Source organism: Heptranchias perlo, unplaced genomic scaffold (assembly GCF_035084215.1).
Source record: "Heptranchias perlo isolate sHepPer1 unplaced genomic scaffold, sHepPer1.hap1 HAP1_SCAFFOLD_185, whole genome shotgun sequence".
Classification (NCBI taxonomy): domain Eukaryota; kingdom Metazoa; phylum Chordata; class Chondrichthyes; order Hexanchiformes; family Hexanchidae; genus Heptranchias; species Heptranchias perlo.
Window position 1 is genome coordinate 458,773 of NW_027139128.1, and position 13,416 is coordinate 472,188.

Sequence of the window (13,416 nt, forward strand, 5' to 3'; positions counted from 1 at the left end):
CCTAGATCTCCTATCTGCGCCATTGCATGCTTAGGAACTATAAACCATGAGGGAGAACTATTTGAATACACATCCTATAAGCCACAAGCTTAAACTGCACTGGGGCTTTCTTTAATGATATCAAAGGGTCAAGATTAATCAGAATGCTTCTCATTCCTTCTCAGCATGGTCCCAAGGGACTGCATCCAAGCTGAAGCTCAAACTCCAGCAACTGAATCAGCAACTTGGACAACTGCCCCTTGTACCTTCCAAATAATATCTTCCAGATCCTCTCGAACTGTGCAGAGCCTTTAATTCCGCATTTGGGGGCATGTACTACCATATCCCACTACATAGTCCTTTAGTTAAGAGGTGAATTGAGCACACAAGATTCCCAGGCGAATCTGCCAACAAAATGGAATGTCTCAATTCTTGCCCCAAGTTCCTGTGAGACAATTCCAAGAATGGTTCTTACGATGCTATCCAACACATCATTAATGAAGACAACTCTGTCTCTCTCTCTTTGGAGAGAGATGTGTTCAATGAGACTCCCATCTACCCATAAACAGATCCCGGAGCTGAAGTACACACATCACGGATAAAATCCAAGTTTCAGGCCATAGTTTCAGGCTTCTTCACGAGGCATCAGGTTCAAACCCTGATGAAAGTTCATTAAAGCTGTAAGTGAGCATTATCCTGTTTCACAATCTCATGTACAGCCACAAACTGCACCACACATTCCTCACACAAGTAAGCCAACTGGTTCCTACCAACAAAACTGATGATGCAAGCGAGATTCCTTTGTGCTCACTGGGATGCTTTTTCTCATGGGTGGAAGCCACGACTGTGCCCTGGAGCAGAATTTAGGAATCCACACCTGAAGCCTTACCATTAGCTGGTCAACACAGTGCAGAGTCCATTACCTCCCAGTGAACTCGAGCCTGTTCCCCCATTCAATTAGGTCATGGCTGATCTGCACTCCAGCTCCATTTATGTGCCTTAGCCCCATATCACTTGATACTCTTACCCAAAAAAAAATCTAGTAATCTCAAAATTGCGATTGATCCCCAGCATCCACAGCCTTTGAGGGAGAGAATTCCAGATTTCCACTCTCCTTTGTGTGAATAAAGTGCTTCCTGATTTCCCTCCTGAATGGCCTAGCTCTAATTTTAAGGTTGTGCTCCCTTGTTCTCGATTCCTCCACCAGAGGAAATAGTTTCTCTGTATCGACCTTACATCTGGGAAACTACCCAACAAGCAGCAAGAAGACTCAGTGGCCTAGATATTCTACACGGGCAAAATCCTGAGTGCAAAAAATGACAAATGCAATTCGCAGGAGTAGGCTGACTCCACTGCAGGCTCTGGGTTCAATCGAATTTACATTACGTCATCAAGCTCTCTGCATTATGAACGCGAGTCATTGGGAGCTCACCAGGAGGGGAGGGGGGAACTAGCATGCGGTTGGATTTAAAGTCCTGCAGCAGTTTAAAGGGGCCACGCCAGCTGGAATGATTTTGTATGCACAACAAGAATGTCCATTGGCCTCATGTGCACAGATGAATCTGTACAAAGTCTAGAGTGAGGGAGGCACTGTCTGTTAAGTAGGTCCAAGTATCTGGTCAAGTATCCAAATATACTCTGCTCAGGCTGAACCAAACATTGCACAACCACATTGTCAAGTCAACCCTCAGTTGAACTTCAAAACCCATATCCTTCCCATCACCAAGACTGCCTGGATCCACCTCCCCGACATTACCTGCCTCTGGTTTTACCTCACTCCAACCCCCACTGAAAATCTTATCCCCACTTGTGTTACCCCCAAACTGGGCCTCTCCAACACCCTCACCAGCCTCCTGAACTCCATCCTACTTAAACTCCAACTCATCCATATCACTGGTGACTGTATCCTGTCACGCAGAATCCCGTTCACCCCTGCCTTTGCCAACCTCCACTGGCTCCATCTGGGATTAAATTCCAAATCCTCATCCTAGTGATAAATCTGCTACCTCTTATAGCACTACATCCCTGTCTATGCCTTTCCATGCACCCCCACTCCCTCCACCATCAGTGACAGCCTTCCAGCTCTGGAACTCCTTCACCAAACCTCTCCATCACTCTACTTCTCCGCCCACCTTTAAACATCTCCTCAGCCATACTGTTGGTCACTTCCTCTAACCATTCTATTGATGGAATACTCACCACTCGCCTGGATGATGCAGCCAGAGCTTCTCAACAAGCTCGACACCATCCAGGACAGAGCTGTTCCTTTGATCGGTGCTCCTGCCACTAGACTCAATATTCACCCCTCCCCCTCTAGTGCACCGTGGCTGCAGTATGTACGGTCCACAGGATGCACCGCAGCAACTCACCAAGGTTACTACAACAGCACCTCCCTCTCCTGTTACTGAGAAGTACGAGAGCAGCAATGCCGCAGGAACACAATCATCTCCAAGTCACACACCATCCTGTCTTGGACATATATCATTGTTTCTTCTTTGTTACTAGGACAATATTCTCCACCTAACACTTTAATGGGAGCACCACCACAAGGACTGCAGTGGTTCAAGGAGAAGGCCCACTGCTACCTTCCCAGGGAGGGCAACAAGGGATGCGGCCTTGCCTGCGTCACCCAATCCCGAGAATACATTTTGAAAACCAGATTCAGCATGCCCACGGGCGTTAGAGTAAAATACGTGGTCAGTTTATCCAGTGTACCCGACTGACTGGGCAAGCTGCCTCCATAATCAATGAAGTGCACTCCATCAGTGTGAACTAAACCTTACACAGTGAATACAGCATTAACCAACTCACAGCTCTCAAATAACCTCAACAGTGGCCCAGCCTGGACTGTGGGAGCTGGGCAGTCACTGCTGCTGTAATACAAACAGAAAGCTGTAAAGAGCACTTACTGCTATTTCACAACCAATCACGTTGAAGCGGCAAAGGAGCTTGGCCTTCCCACACGTGCGAATGTGATCTGTGTACTGTGGAGAGAAAGACACACTGAATACACAGCACGGCAAAAACACTCAGTACCGTGACAACAATCCATAACAAATAAATCCCCATCCAGGGTGGAGCAGGGGGTTAGACACTGCCTTTCACCTCTGGGACCTTGGTTTATATCTAGCCCATAATAATGGGATAACAGTCTCATCTGTCTGCTGACTGTAAGGGTGGAATGTGAAATGATTTTAACTGAGTTCCAGTGAGTATGGGGTAAAGCACCAAACTGCCTCGAAATTGGCCACAAGATGCTCATTGTAAGAAAAGGATAATTGTCATATTAGTACATGGTACATCCTGGCATTATCAGTGGTAGGTGTAGAGGGAGCTTTACTCTGTATCTAACCCTGTACCTGCCCTGGGAGTGTTTGATGGGACAGTGTAGAGGGAGCTTTACTCTGTATCTAACCCTGTACCTGCCCTGGGAGTGTTTGATGGGACAGTGTAGAGGGAGCTTTACTCTGTATCTAACCCGTGCTGTACCTGCCCTGGCAGTGTTTGATGGGACAGTGTAGAGGGAGCTTTACTCTGTATCTAACCCGTGCTGTACCTGTCCTGGGAGCGTTTGATGGGACAGTGTAGAGGGAGCTTTACTCTGTATCTAAACCGTGCTGTACCTGCCCTGGGAGTGTTATGATCTGGAATGCGCTGCCTGATAGGGTGGTGGAAGCAGATTCAACAATAACTTTCAAACAGGAATTGGATAAACACTCGAAGGGGAAAAATTTGTAGGGCAATGGGGAAAGAGCAGGGGAATGGGACTAGTTGGATAGCTCTTTCAAAGAGCCGGCACAGGCACGATGGGCCGATGAGCTGAATGGCCTCCTTCTGTGCTGTATCATTCTATCAAAAAGAATTCCACCCGTAGCTTCCTGTGAATTGGGGTGTTTGGCTTTGTTCTGTATTTATAATTCTGGCCCGTATATTCGGAGGGTGTGGAATTTTGGAGTTTATAGTTCCTACAGGTTCGACAAGTCAGTTTTCCAGTGTAAAACATAAGCATCAAAATCAGATGGACCGTTTGAGCTGTGTCCAACCATACCTCCCGGAATTTCACATCGCCACATCATACCTCCCGGAATTTCACATCGCCACATCAAACATCCCGGAATTTCACATCGCCACATCAAACATCCCGGAATTTCACATCGCCACATCAAACATCCCGGAATTTCACATCGCCACATCAAACATCCCGGAATTTCACATCGCCACATCAAACATCCCGGAATTTCACATCGCCACATCAAACATCCCGGAATTTCACATCGCCACATCAAACATCCCGGAATTTCACATCGCCACATCATACCTCCCGGAATTTCACATCGCCACATCAAAGGCACATCATACCTCCCGGAATTTCACATCGCCACATCATACCTCCCGGAATTTCACATCGCCACATCATACCTCCCGGAATTTCACATCGCCACATCATACCTCCCGGAATTTCACATCGCCACATCATACCTCCCGGAATTTCACATCGCCACATCAAAGACACATCATACCTCCCGGAATTTCACATCGCCACATCAAAGACACATCATACCTCCCGGAATTTCACATCGCCACATCAAAGACACATCATACCTCCCGGAATTTCACATCGCCACATCAAAGGCACATCATACCTCCCGGAATTTCACATCGCCACATCAAAGGCACATCATACATCCCGGAATTTCACATCGCCACATCAAAGGCACATCATACCTCCCGGAATTTCACATCGCCACATCAAAGGCACATCATACATCCCGGAATTTCACATCGCCACATCAAAGGCACATCATACCTCCCGGAATTTCACATCGCCACATCAAAGACACATCATACCTCCCGGAATTTCACATCGCCACATCAAAGGCACATCATACCTCCCGGAATTTCACATCGCCACATCAAAGACACATCATACCTCCCGGAATTTCACATCGCCACATCAAAGGCACATCATACCTCCCGGAATTTCACATCGCCACATCAAAGGCACATCATACCTCCCGGAATTTCACATCGCCACATCAAAGACACATCATACCTCCCGGAATTTCACATCGCCACATCAAAGACACATCATACCTCCCGGAATTTCACATCGCCACATCAAAGGCACATCATACCTCCCGGAATTTCACATCGCCACATCAAAGGCACATCATACCTCCCGGAATTTCACATCGCCACATCAAAGACACATCATACCTCCCGGAATTTCACATCGCCACATCAAAGGCACATCATACCTCCCGGAATTTCACATCGCCACATCAAAGGCACATCATACCTCCCGGAATTTCACATCGCCACATCAAAGGCACATCATACATCCCGGAATTTCACATCGCCACATCAAAGGCACATCATACATCCCGGAATTTCACATCGCCACATCAAAGGCACATCATACCTCCCGGAATTTCACATCGCCACATCAAAGGCACATCATACCTCCCGGAATTTCACATCGCCACATCATACCTCCCGGAATTTCACATCGCCACATCAAAGGCACATCATACCTCCCGGAATTTCACATCGCCACATCAAAGACACATCATACCTCCCGGAATTTCACATCGCCACATCAAAGACACATCATACATCCCGGAATTTCACATCGCCACATCAAAGGCACATCATACATCCCGGAATTTCACATCGCCACATCAAAGACACATCATACATCCCGGAATTTCACATCGCCACATCAAAGGCACATCATACATCCCGGAATTTCACATCGCCACATCAAAGGCACATCATACATCCCGGAATTTCACATCGCCACATCAAAGACACATCATACATCCCGGAATTTCACATCGCCACATCAAAGGCACATCATACATCCCGGAATTTCACATCGCCACATCAAAGACACATCATACATCCCGGAATTTCACATCGCCACATCAAAGGCACATCATACATCCCGGAATTTCACATCGCCACATCAAAGGCACATCATACATCCCGGAATTTCACATCGCCACATCAAAGGCACATCATACATCCCGGAATTTCACATCGCCACATCAAAGGCACATCATACATCCCGGAATTTCACATCGCCACATCAAAGGCACATCATACATCCCGGAATTTCACATCGCCACATCAAAGGCACATCATACATCCCGGAATTTCACATCGCCACATCAAAGACACATCATACCTCAAAGAAATAACTTTCACGTTCCGTGAAGAGGAGAAAGTGAGTGTAATGGGGAGAGGGTCGACCAGGAAGGGTATCTCGAGACCTACTAATTAGCATCCAGAACGGAGCCAGTGGCTGTGTGGAGTTTGAGAATGTCATTAGCCTACTGGCTCCCTGGCAGGTCGCCAAGAGACAAGGGGGAGGGTGGGGCACTACGCTAAAGATTTCTAATGCCCCAAGGACTCATTGGGTAAAGGCACTGCCCAGCACAAAACTCAGCTATGTACAGCAGAATGCTCAATCTTTGAGGTGTTAACTGGTCTCACCCAGGGCAGCAGTTGTCCTCAAAACTAGGGAGGGGGAAAATGTCTAAGTCTCCATTTCTTCACCACTATCCAATAACCCTGCTGATCAGTACCTGCACACAAGTAACATTGGGCTTGCAATAGGTGCCCTCCGTGAATAGCTTGCAAAGATGCACTATCTGGCCTCACAAAAGAAAAACTGAATTAGAAAAAAGGTGGCTGCTGGTACCTGTGGAACTGTCCCCCAGTGAGAGTCAGTGTCTGTGGAACTGTCCCCCAGTGAGAGTCAGTGCCTGTGGAACTGTCCCCCAGTGAGAGTCAGTGTCTGTGGAACTGTCCCCCAGTGAGAGTCAGTGTCTGTGGAACTGTCCCCCAGTGAGAGTCAGTGTCTGTGGAACTGTCCCCCAGTGAGAGTCAGTGCCTGTGGAACTGTCCCCCAGTGAGAGTCAGTGTCTGTGGAACTGTCCCCCAGTGAGAGTCAGTGCCTGTGGAACTGTCCCCCAGTGAGAGTCAGTGTCTGTGGAACTGTCCCCCAGTGAGAGTCAGTGCCTGTGGAACTGTCCCCCAGTGAGAGTCAGTGCCTGTGGAACTGTCCCCCAGTGAGAGTCAGTGCCTGTGGAACTGTCCCCCAGTGAGAGTCAGTGTCTGTGGAACTGTCCCCCAGTGAGAGTCAGTGCCTGTGGAACTGTCCCCCAGTGAGAGTCAGTGCCTGTGGAACTGTCCCCCATTGAGAGTCAGTGCCTGTGGAACTGTCCCCCAGTGAGAGTCAGTGCCTGTGGAACTGTCCCCCAGTGAGAGTCAGTGTCTGTGGAACTGTCCCCCAGTGAGAGTCAGTGTGTGTGGAACTGTCCCCCAGTGAGAGTCAGTGTCTGTGGAACTGTCCCCCAGTGAGAGTCAGTGCCTGTTTTCAGAAGAGGAAAGTGGAGAAACATAAACTGAAGTTTTCTTTTACAAAAATTATATGGTTTGTAAAAACAATTTCTCGCAGCTAGCTGAGAATAGCTCCGATGGAGCCCCTTCTCGTAAGGTAGCCACTGGTCATATTCCCTCCTTTTGATTCATTTCGAACACATATGCATCCTACCTTTTCTCTTGGAATTTTTTTTTTCCCACACCATTCACACGTTAATGGAAATTTGGTACAGATTTCGTCATGGGCCTGTGGATGTCAAACACAAAACATTTCAGTAACTTATTCCATACTGGTGCTTCAGAACTAATATTTTAATCCAACACCTGTTCCCTTGAGCAAAGGTCTTGGTACTCGGCAGCCTCACGGGTTTCAGAGGGAGGCAGTGCTTCAAACAGCTCTGAGCTGCCTGACCCTGACTAACCTATCAGGACCGGCTGAAGACGGAGCAGTAATGTGGCTCAGAATGGGCTACGGTACTTCGGGCACACTTTGGCAACCCATCCAACACCCAGCCATCACGTTTTTTTTTATTCGTTCATGGGATGTGGGCGTCGCTGACGAGGCCAGCATTTATTGCCCATCCCTAATTGCCCTCGAGAAGGTGGTGGTGAGCCGCCTTCTTGAGCCGCTGCAGTCCGTGTGGTGACGGTTCTCCCACAGTGCTGTTAGGAAGGGAGTTCCAGGATTTTGACCCAGCGACAATGAAGGAACGGCGATATATTTCCAAGTGAGGTTCAATAGCAAGTGTGGACAGCTAGTTAACTCTGAGGATCAGAGTCGGGCCTAAGCAGGTCTTCATCGAGCCATCAGCAGGGAATGCTGGACAGCAATCGAGAACCTAGATATATTCTCCTTCCTAACCCAGAGCACTCAGGAAAATTGAAGAGTCACAATTGCCTCCTGGGTTGAGATCAGCTAACAACACAGACAAGAGTGAAACCCTGGGACCTTCTCAACTCTGTACATAAGAACATAAGTAGGCCATTCAGCCCCTCGTGCCTGCTCCGCCATTTGATAAGATCATGGCTGATCTGTGATCTAACTCCATATACCTGCCTTTGGCCCATATCCCTTAATACTTTAATACCTGTAGTTCAGGTACTTGCTGCCTTAACCGGCTGTGCATTCGGAAAAGGACAGCATCGGCACACTGAGTAACCCACACAGGGAGAGAGAGAGCAGCACCGACACACTGAGTAACCCACACAGGGAGAGAGAGAGCAGCACCGACACACTGAGTAACCCACACAGGGAGAGAGAGAGCAGCACCGACACACTGAGTAACCCACACAGGGAGAGAGAGAGCAGCACCGGCACACTGAGTAACCCACACAGGGAGAGAGAGAGCAGCACCGACACACTGAGTAACCCACACAGGGAGAGAGAGAGCAGCACCGACACACTGAGTAACCCACACAGGGAGAGAGAGAGCAGCACCGACACACTGAGTAACCCACACAGGGAGAGAGAGAGCAGCACCGACACACTGAGTAACCCACACAGGGAGAGAGAGAGCAGCACCGACACACTGAGTAACCCACACAGGGAGAGAGAGAGCAGCACCGACACACTGAGTAACCCACACAGGGAGAGAGAGAGCAGCACCGACACACTGAGTAACCCACACAGGGAGAGAGAGAGCAGCACCGACACACTGAGTAACCCACACAGGGAGAGAGAGAGCAGCACCGACACACTGAGTAACCCACACAGGGAGAGAGAGAGCAGCACCGACACACTGAGTAACCCACACAGGGAGAGAGAGAGAGCAGCACCAACACACTGAGTAACCCACAATCTAAGCAGAAGGATAAGGATTTGAGAAAGAAAAATGTAAAGGGTACGAGGAAACTGCAGAAGTATGGGGCTAAGTTGATCGCTCTTTCAGAGATCCGGCACAGTGACAATGGGCTGAATGGCCTCCTTCTGTGATGTAAAATTTTCTGGTTCTAAGAACAACTAATTTCTGTCTGCAAAAGTCTTTCTCAATTCACAAGTTTCAAACTTGGCCTGTTAGCTAAACTGTAACTGCTCTTTTTGATATATATTAATGATCTGGATTTGAGTATACAGGGCATAATTTCAAAGTGTGCAGATGACACGAAATTCATTAATACAGTAAACAATGTGGAGGATAGTAACAAACTTCAGGAGGACATAGACAGGGTGGTGAAATGGGCAGACACATGGGAGATGCAATTTAACCCAGGGAAATGTGAAATTATGCATTTTGGTAGGAAGAATGAGGAGAGGCAATATAAACTAAATGGTACAATTTTAAAGGGGGTGCAGGAACAGAGAGATCGTGGGGGTCTATGTACACAAATCTTTGAAGGTGGCTGGACAAGTTGAAAATGCTGTTAAAAAAGTATACGGGATCCTGGGCTTTATTAATAGAGACATAGAGTACAAAAGCAAGGAAGTTATGCTAAACCTTTATAAAACACTGGTTCGGCCTCAGCTGGAGTATTGTGTTCAATTCTGGGCACCACACTTTAGGAAGGATGTGAAGGCCTTAGAGAGGGTGCAGAGGAGATTTACTAGAATGGTTCCAGGATGAGGGACTTCAGTTATGTGGAGAGACTGGAGAAGCTGGGGTTGTTCTCCTTAGAGAAGAGAGACTGACACTGGAATTTGTGATGAACTTGAAGCAGAGGGAACCAATTCCATGACCTTAACCATCTGTTCCACCTTCTGGGCCCTGTTATTTGGCTTCTTTCTGTGAATCCTGCCCGATTTCCCCAGGCAGCTCCAGCCTGATTGCATTCAGGGTTTTAGCTGCGGTCAATTAGGCTGTGTCTACCCCCCTCCCCCACCCACTCCCTGCAAACACAACCGTTAACACTTTGAGGTCTGAACGGCAGCAGTACAGCCTGTTCTGATAGCTGAGACACAGTCAGAATGGTACCAAGGATGAGGGACTTCAGTTATGTGGAGAGACTGGAGAAGCTGGGATTGTTTCCCTTAGAGCAGAGAAGGTTAAGAGGAGATTTAATAGAGGTGTTCAAAATCATGAGGGGTTTTGATAAAGTAAGTAAGGAGAAACTGTTTCCAGTGGCAGGAGGGTCGGTAACCAGAGGACACAGATTTAAGGTGATCCGCAAAAGAGCCAGAGGTGAGATGAGGAAACATTTTTTTAATGTAATGATCTGGAATGCGCTGCCTGAAAGGGCGGTGGAAGCAGATTCAATAGTGACTTTCAGAAGGGAATTGGATAAATACTTGAAAGGAAAAAATTTGCAGGGCTATGGGGAAAGAACAGGGGAGTGGGACTGATTGGATAGCTCTTTCAAAGAGCCGGCACAGGCACGGTGGGCCGAATGGCCTCTCCTGTGCTGTACCTACTATGATTGTCATATTGGAAACACAATGACCTTATGTTGATTACAGGACCCGTGCTATTTTTTATCATTGTGGCCATTAGCAGTTTAAATGAGGAAAACCATCTGAAGTGGGATCAGGGACACCATCTGCTCCTTTAAATAACTCTAAGGAGTCGTACAACACCAGGTTATAGTCAACAGCTTTATTTAAAATCACAAGCTTTCGGAGCTTTGCTCCTTCGTCAGGTGAATGTCACTTTTAAATAAAGCTGTTGGACGACTCCTTACATTTGTCTACCCCAGTCCATCAGCGGCATCTCCACATTAAATAACTCAAATCAGCAGATCCAACAGACTAAACAAGCTTAGAATCAAAACTGACCACTCCTGGGAGTTTCACCCCTAGCACTTCCTGTTTTCCATCAGACTTTAGCACAGTGACATACCTGTTCAAACCACATACCACTTCCAGGTTTCCTCTTTTCCCTGTTAATGTATTACCAAACTCCCCCAGGACTATGTGAGGGAATCCCCTCCTTCGGGGAGTAATGCATCAATGGATTTTTTTTTGGCCTTACATTTCCTTTACCAGCATGTTACGTTGATCTAACTTTGCCTAAGCTTTTGCTTCAGGACCTCTAACTGCAGCGTGGATTACTGGGGAGACCGAACAAATTATTGCAGAGGGCTCTGGAGGCCAAGACAAACTTCAGATCGCACGTTCAGAAGAGGAAGGGAGAAGATTATGAACAAGGAAAATGGCGCTGTATGCAATGCAGTTGAATATCAGTGAAATACTTCACGTGCCAATCCCTCACTCTACCCAGTGCCCAGTGACTGAGCAGCCACCCTGACTGCAGTGGTGTGTGCTCCCAAAGGGACCTCGTCCTTTGATAAGGTGACCCTGGGACTGTGCTTGCTCTCGGTTGGTGGTGTGACCCTGGGACTGTGCTTGCTCTCGGTTGATGGTGTGACCCTGGGACTGTGCTTGCTCTCGGTTGATGGTGTGACCCTGGGACTGTGCCTGCTCTCGGTTGATGAGGTGGGCCCTGGGGCTGTGCTTACTCTCGGTTGGTGGTGTGACCCTGGGACTGTGCTTGCTCTCGGTTGATGAGGTGACCCTGGGACTGTGCTTACTCTCGGTTGGTGGTGTGACCCTGGGACTGTGCCTGCTCTCGGTTGATGGGGTGACCCTGGGACTGTGCTTGCTCTCGGTTGGTGGTGTGACCCTGGGACTGTGCTTGCTCTCGGTTGATGAGGTGACCCTGGGACTGTGCTTGCTCTCGGTTGATGAAGTGGGCCCTGGGACTGTGCCTGCTCTCGGTTGGTGGTGTGACCCTGGGACTGTGCTTGCTCTCGGTTGGTGGTGTGACCCTGGGACTGTGCTTGCTCTCGGTTGGTGGTGTGACCCTGGGACTGTGCCTGCTCTCGGTTGGTGGTGTGACCCTGGGACTGTGCTTACTCTCGGTTGATGAGGTGACCCTGGGACTGTGCTTACTCTCGGTTGATGGTGTGACCCTGGGACTGTGCTTGCTCTCGGTTGGTGGTGTGACCCTGGGACTGTGCTTACTCTCGGTTGATGAGGTGACCCTGGGACTGTGCTTACTCTCGGTTGATGGTGTGACCCTGGGACTGTGCTTGCTCTCGGTTGGTGGTGTGACCCTGGGACTGTGCTTACTCTCGGTTGATGGTGTGACCCTGGGACTGTGCTTGCTCTCGGTTGATGGTGTGACCCTGGGACTGTGCTTACTCTCGGTTGGTGGTGTGACCCTGGGACTATGCTTGCTCTCGGTTGATGGTGTGACCCTGGGACTGTGCTTGCTCTCGGTTGGTGGTGTGACCCTGGGACTGTGCTTACTCTCGGTTGATGAGGTGACCCTGGGACTGTGCTTACTCTCGGTTGATGAGGTGACCCTGGGACTGTGCTTACTCTCGGTTGATGAGGTGACCCTGGGACTGTGCTTACTCTCGGTTGATGAGGTGACCCTGGGACTGTGCCTGCTCTCGGTTGATGAGGTGGGCCCTGGGACTGTGCTTACTCTCGGTTGGTGGTGTGACCCTGGGACTGTGCTTACTCTCGGTTGATGAGGTGACCCTGGGACTGTGCCTGCTCTCGGTTGATGAGGTGGGCCCTGGGACTGTGCTTACTCTCGGTTGGTGGTGTGACCCTGGGACTGTGCTTGCTCTCGGTTGGTGGTGTGACCCTGGGACTGTGCTTGCTCTCGGTTGATGGTGTGACCCTGGGACTGTGCTTACTCTCGGTTGATGAGGTGACCCTGGGACTGTGCCTGCTCTCGGTTGATGGTGTGACCCTGGGACTGTGCTTACTCTCGGTTGGTGGTGTGACCCTGGGACTGTGCTTACTCTCGGTTGATGAAGTGGGCCCTGGGACTGTGCTTGCTCTCGGTTGATGGTGTGACCCTGGGACTGTGCTTACTCTCGGTTGGTGGTGTGACCCTGGGACTGTGCTTGCTCTCGGTTGATGAGGTGGGCCCTGGGACTGTGCCTGCTCTCGGTTGATGGTGTGACCCTGGGACTGTGCTTGCTCTCGGTTGATGAGGTGACCCTGGGACTGTGCCTGCTCTCGGTTGATGAGGTGACCCTGGGACTGTGCTTGCTCTCGGTTGGTGGTGTGACCCTGGGACTGTGCTTGCTCTCGGTTGGTGGTGTGACCCTGGGACTGTGCTTGCTCTCGGTTGGTGGTGTGACCCTGGGACTGTGCTT

The 13,416-nt window shown here is 49.2% G+C and overlaps 1 protein-coding gene across 1 annotated transcript in view; it reads right to left on the reverse strand.

Annotated features, from left to right (window-relative positions):
• The window catches only part of LOC137309864 (TNF receptor-associated factor 2-like), a 66,813-nt gene that overhangs the window by 23,829 nt on the left and 29,568 nt on the right, over positions 1–13,416 (reverse strand). Inside the window, exons 6-7 of the mRNA XM_067977879.1 lie at positions 7,541–7,615; positions 2,889–2,963 (exon numbers count right to left, since the gene is read on the reverse strand). Of these exons, the coding sequence (XP_067833980.1) occupies positions 2,889–2,963; positions 7,541–7,615 (150 nt within the window). The remainder of the gene's footprint in view (positions 1–2,888; positions 2,964–7,540; positions 7,616–13,416) is intronic.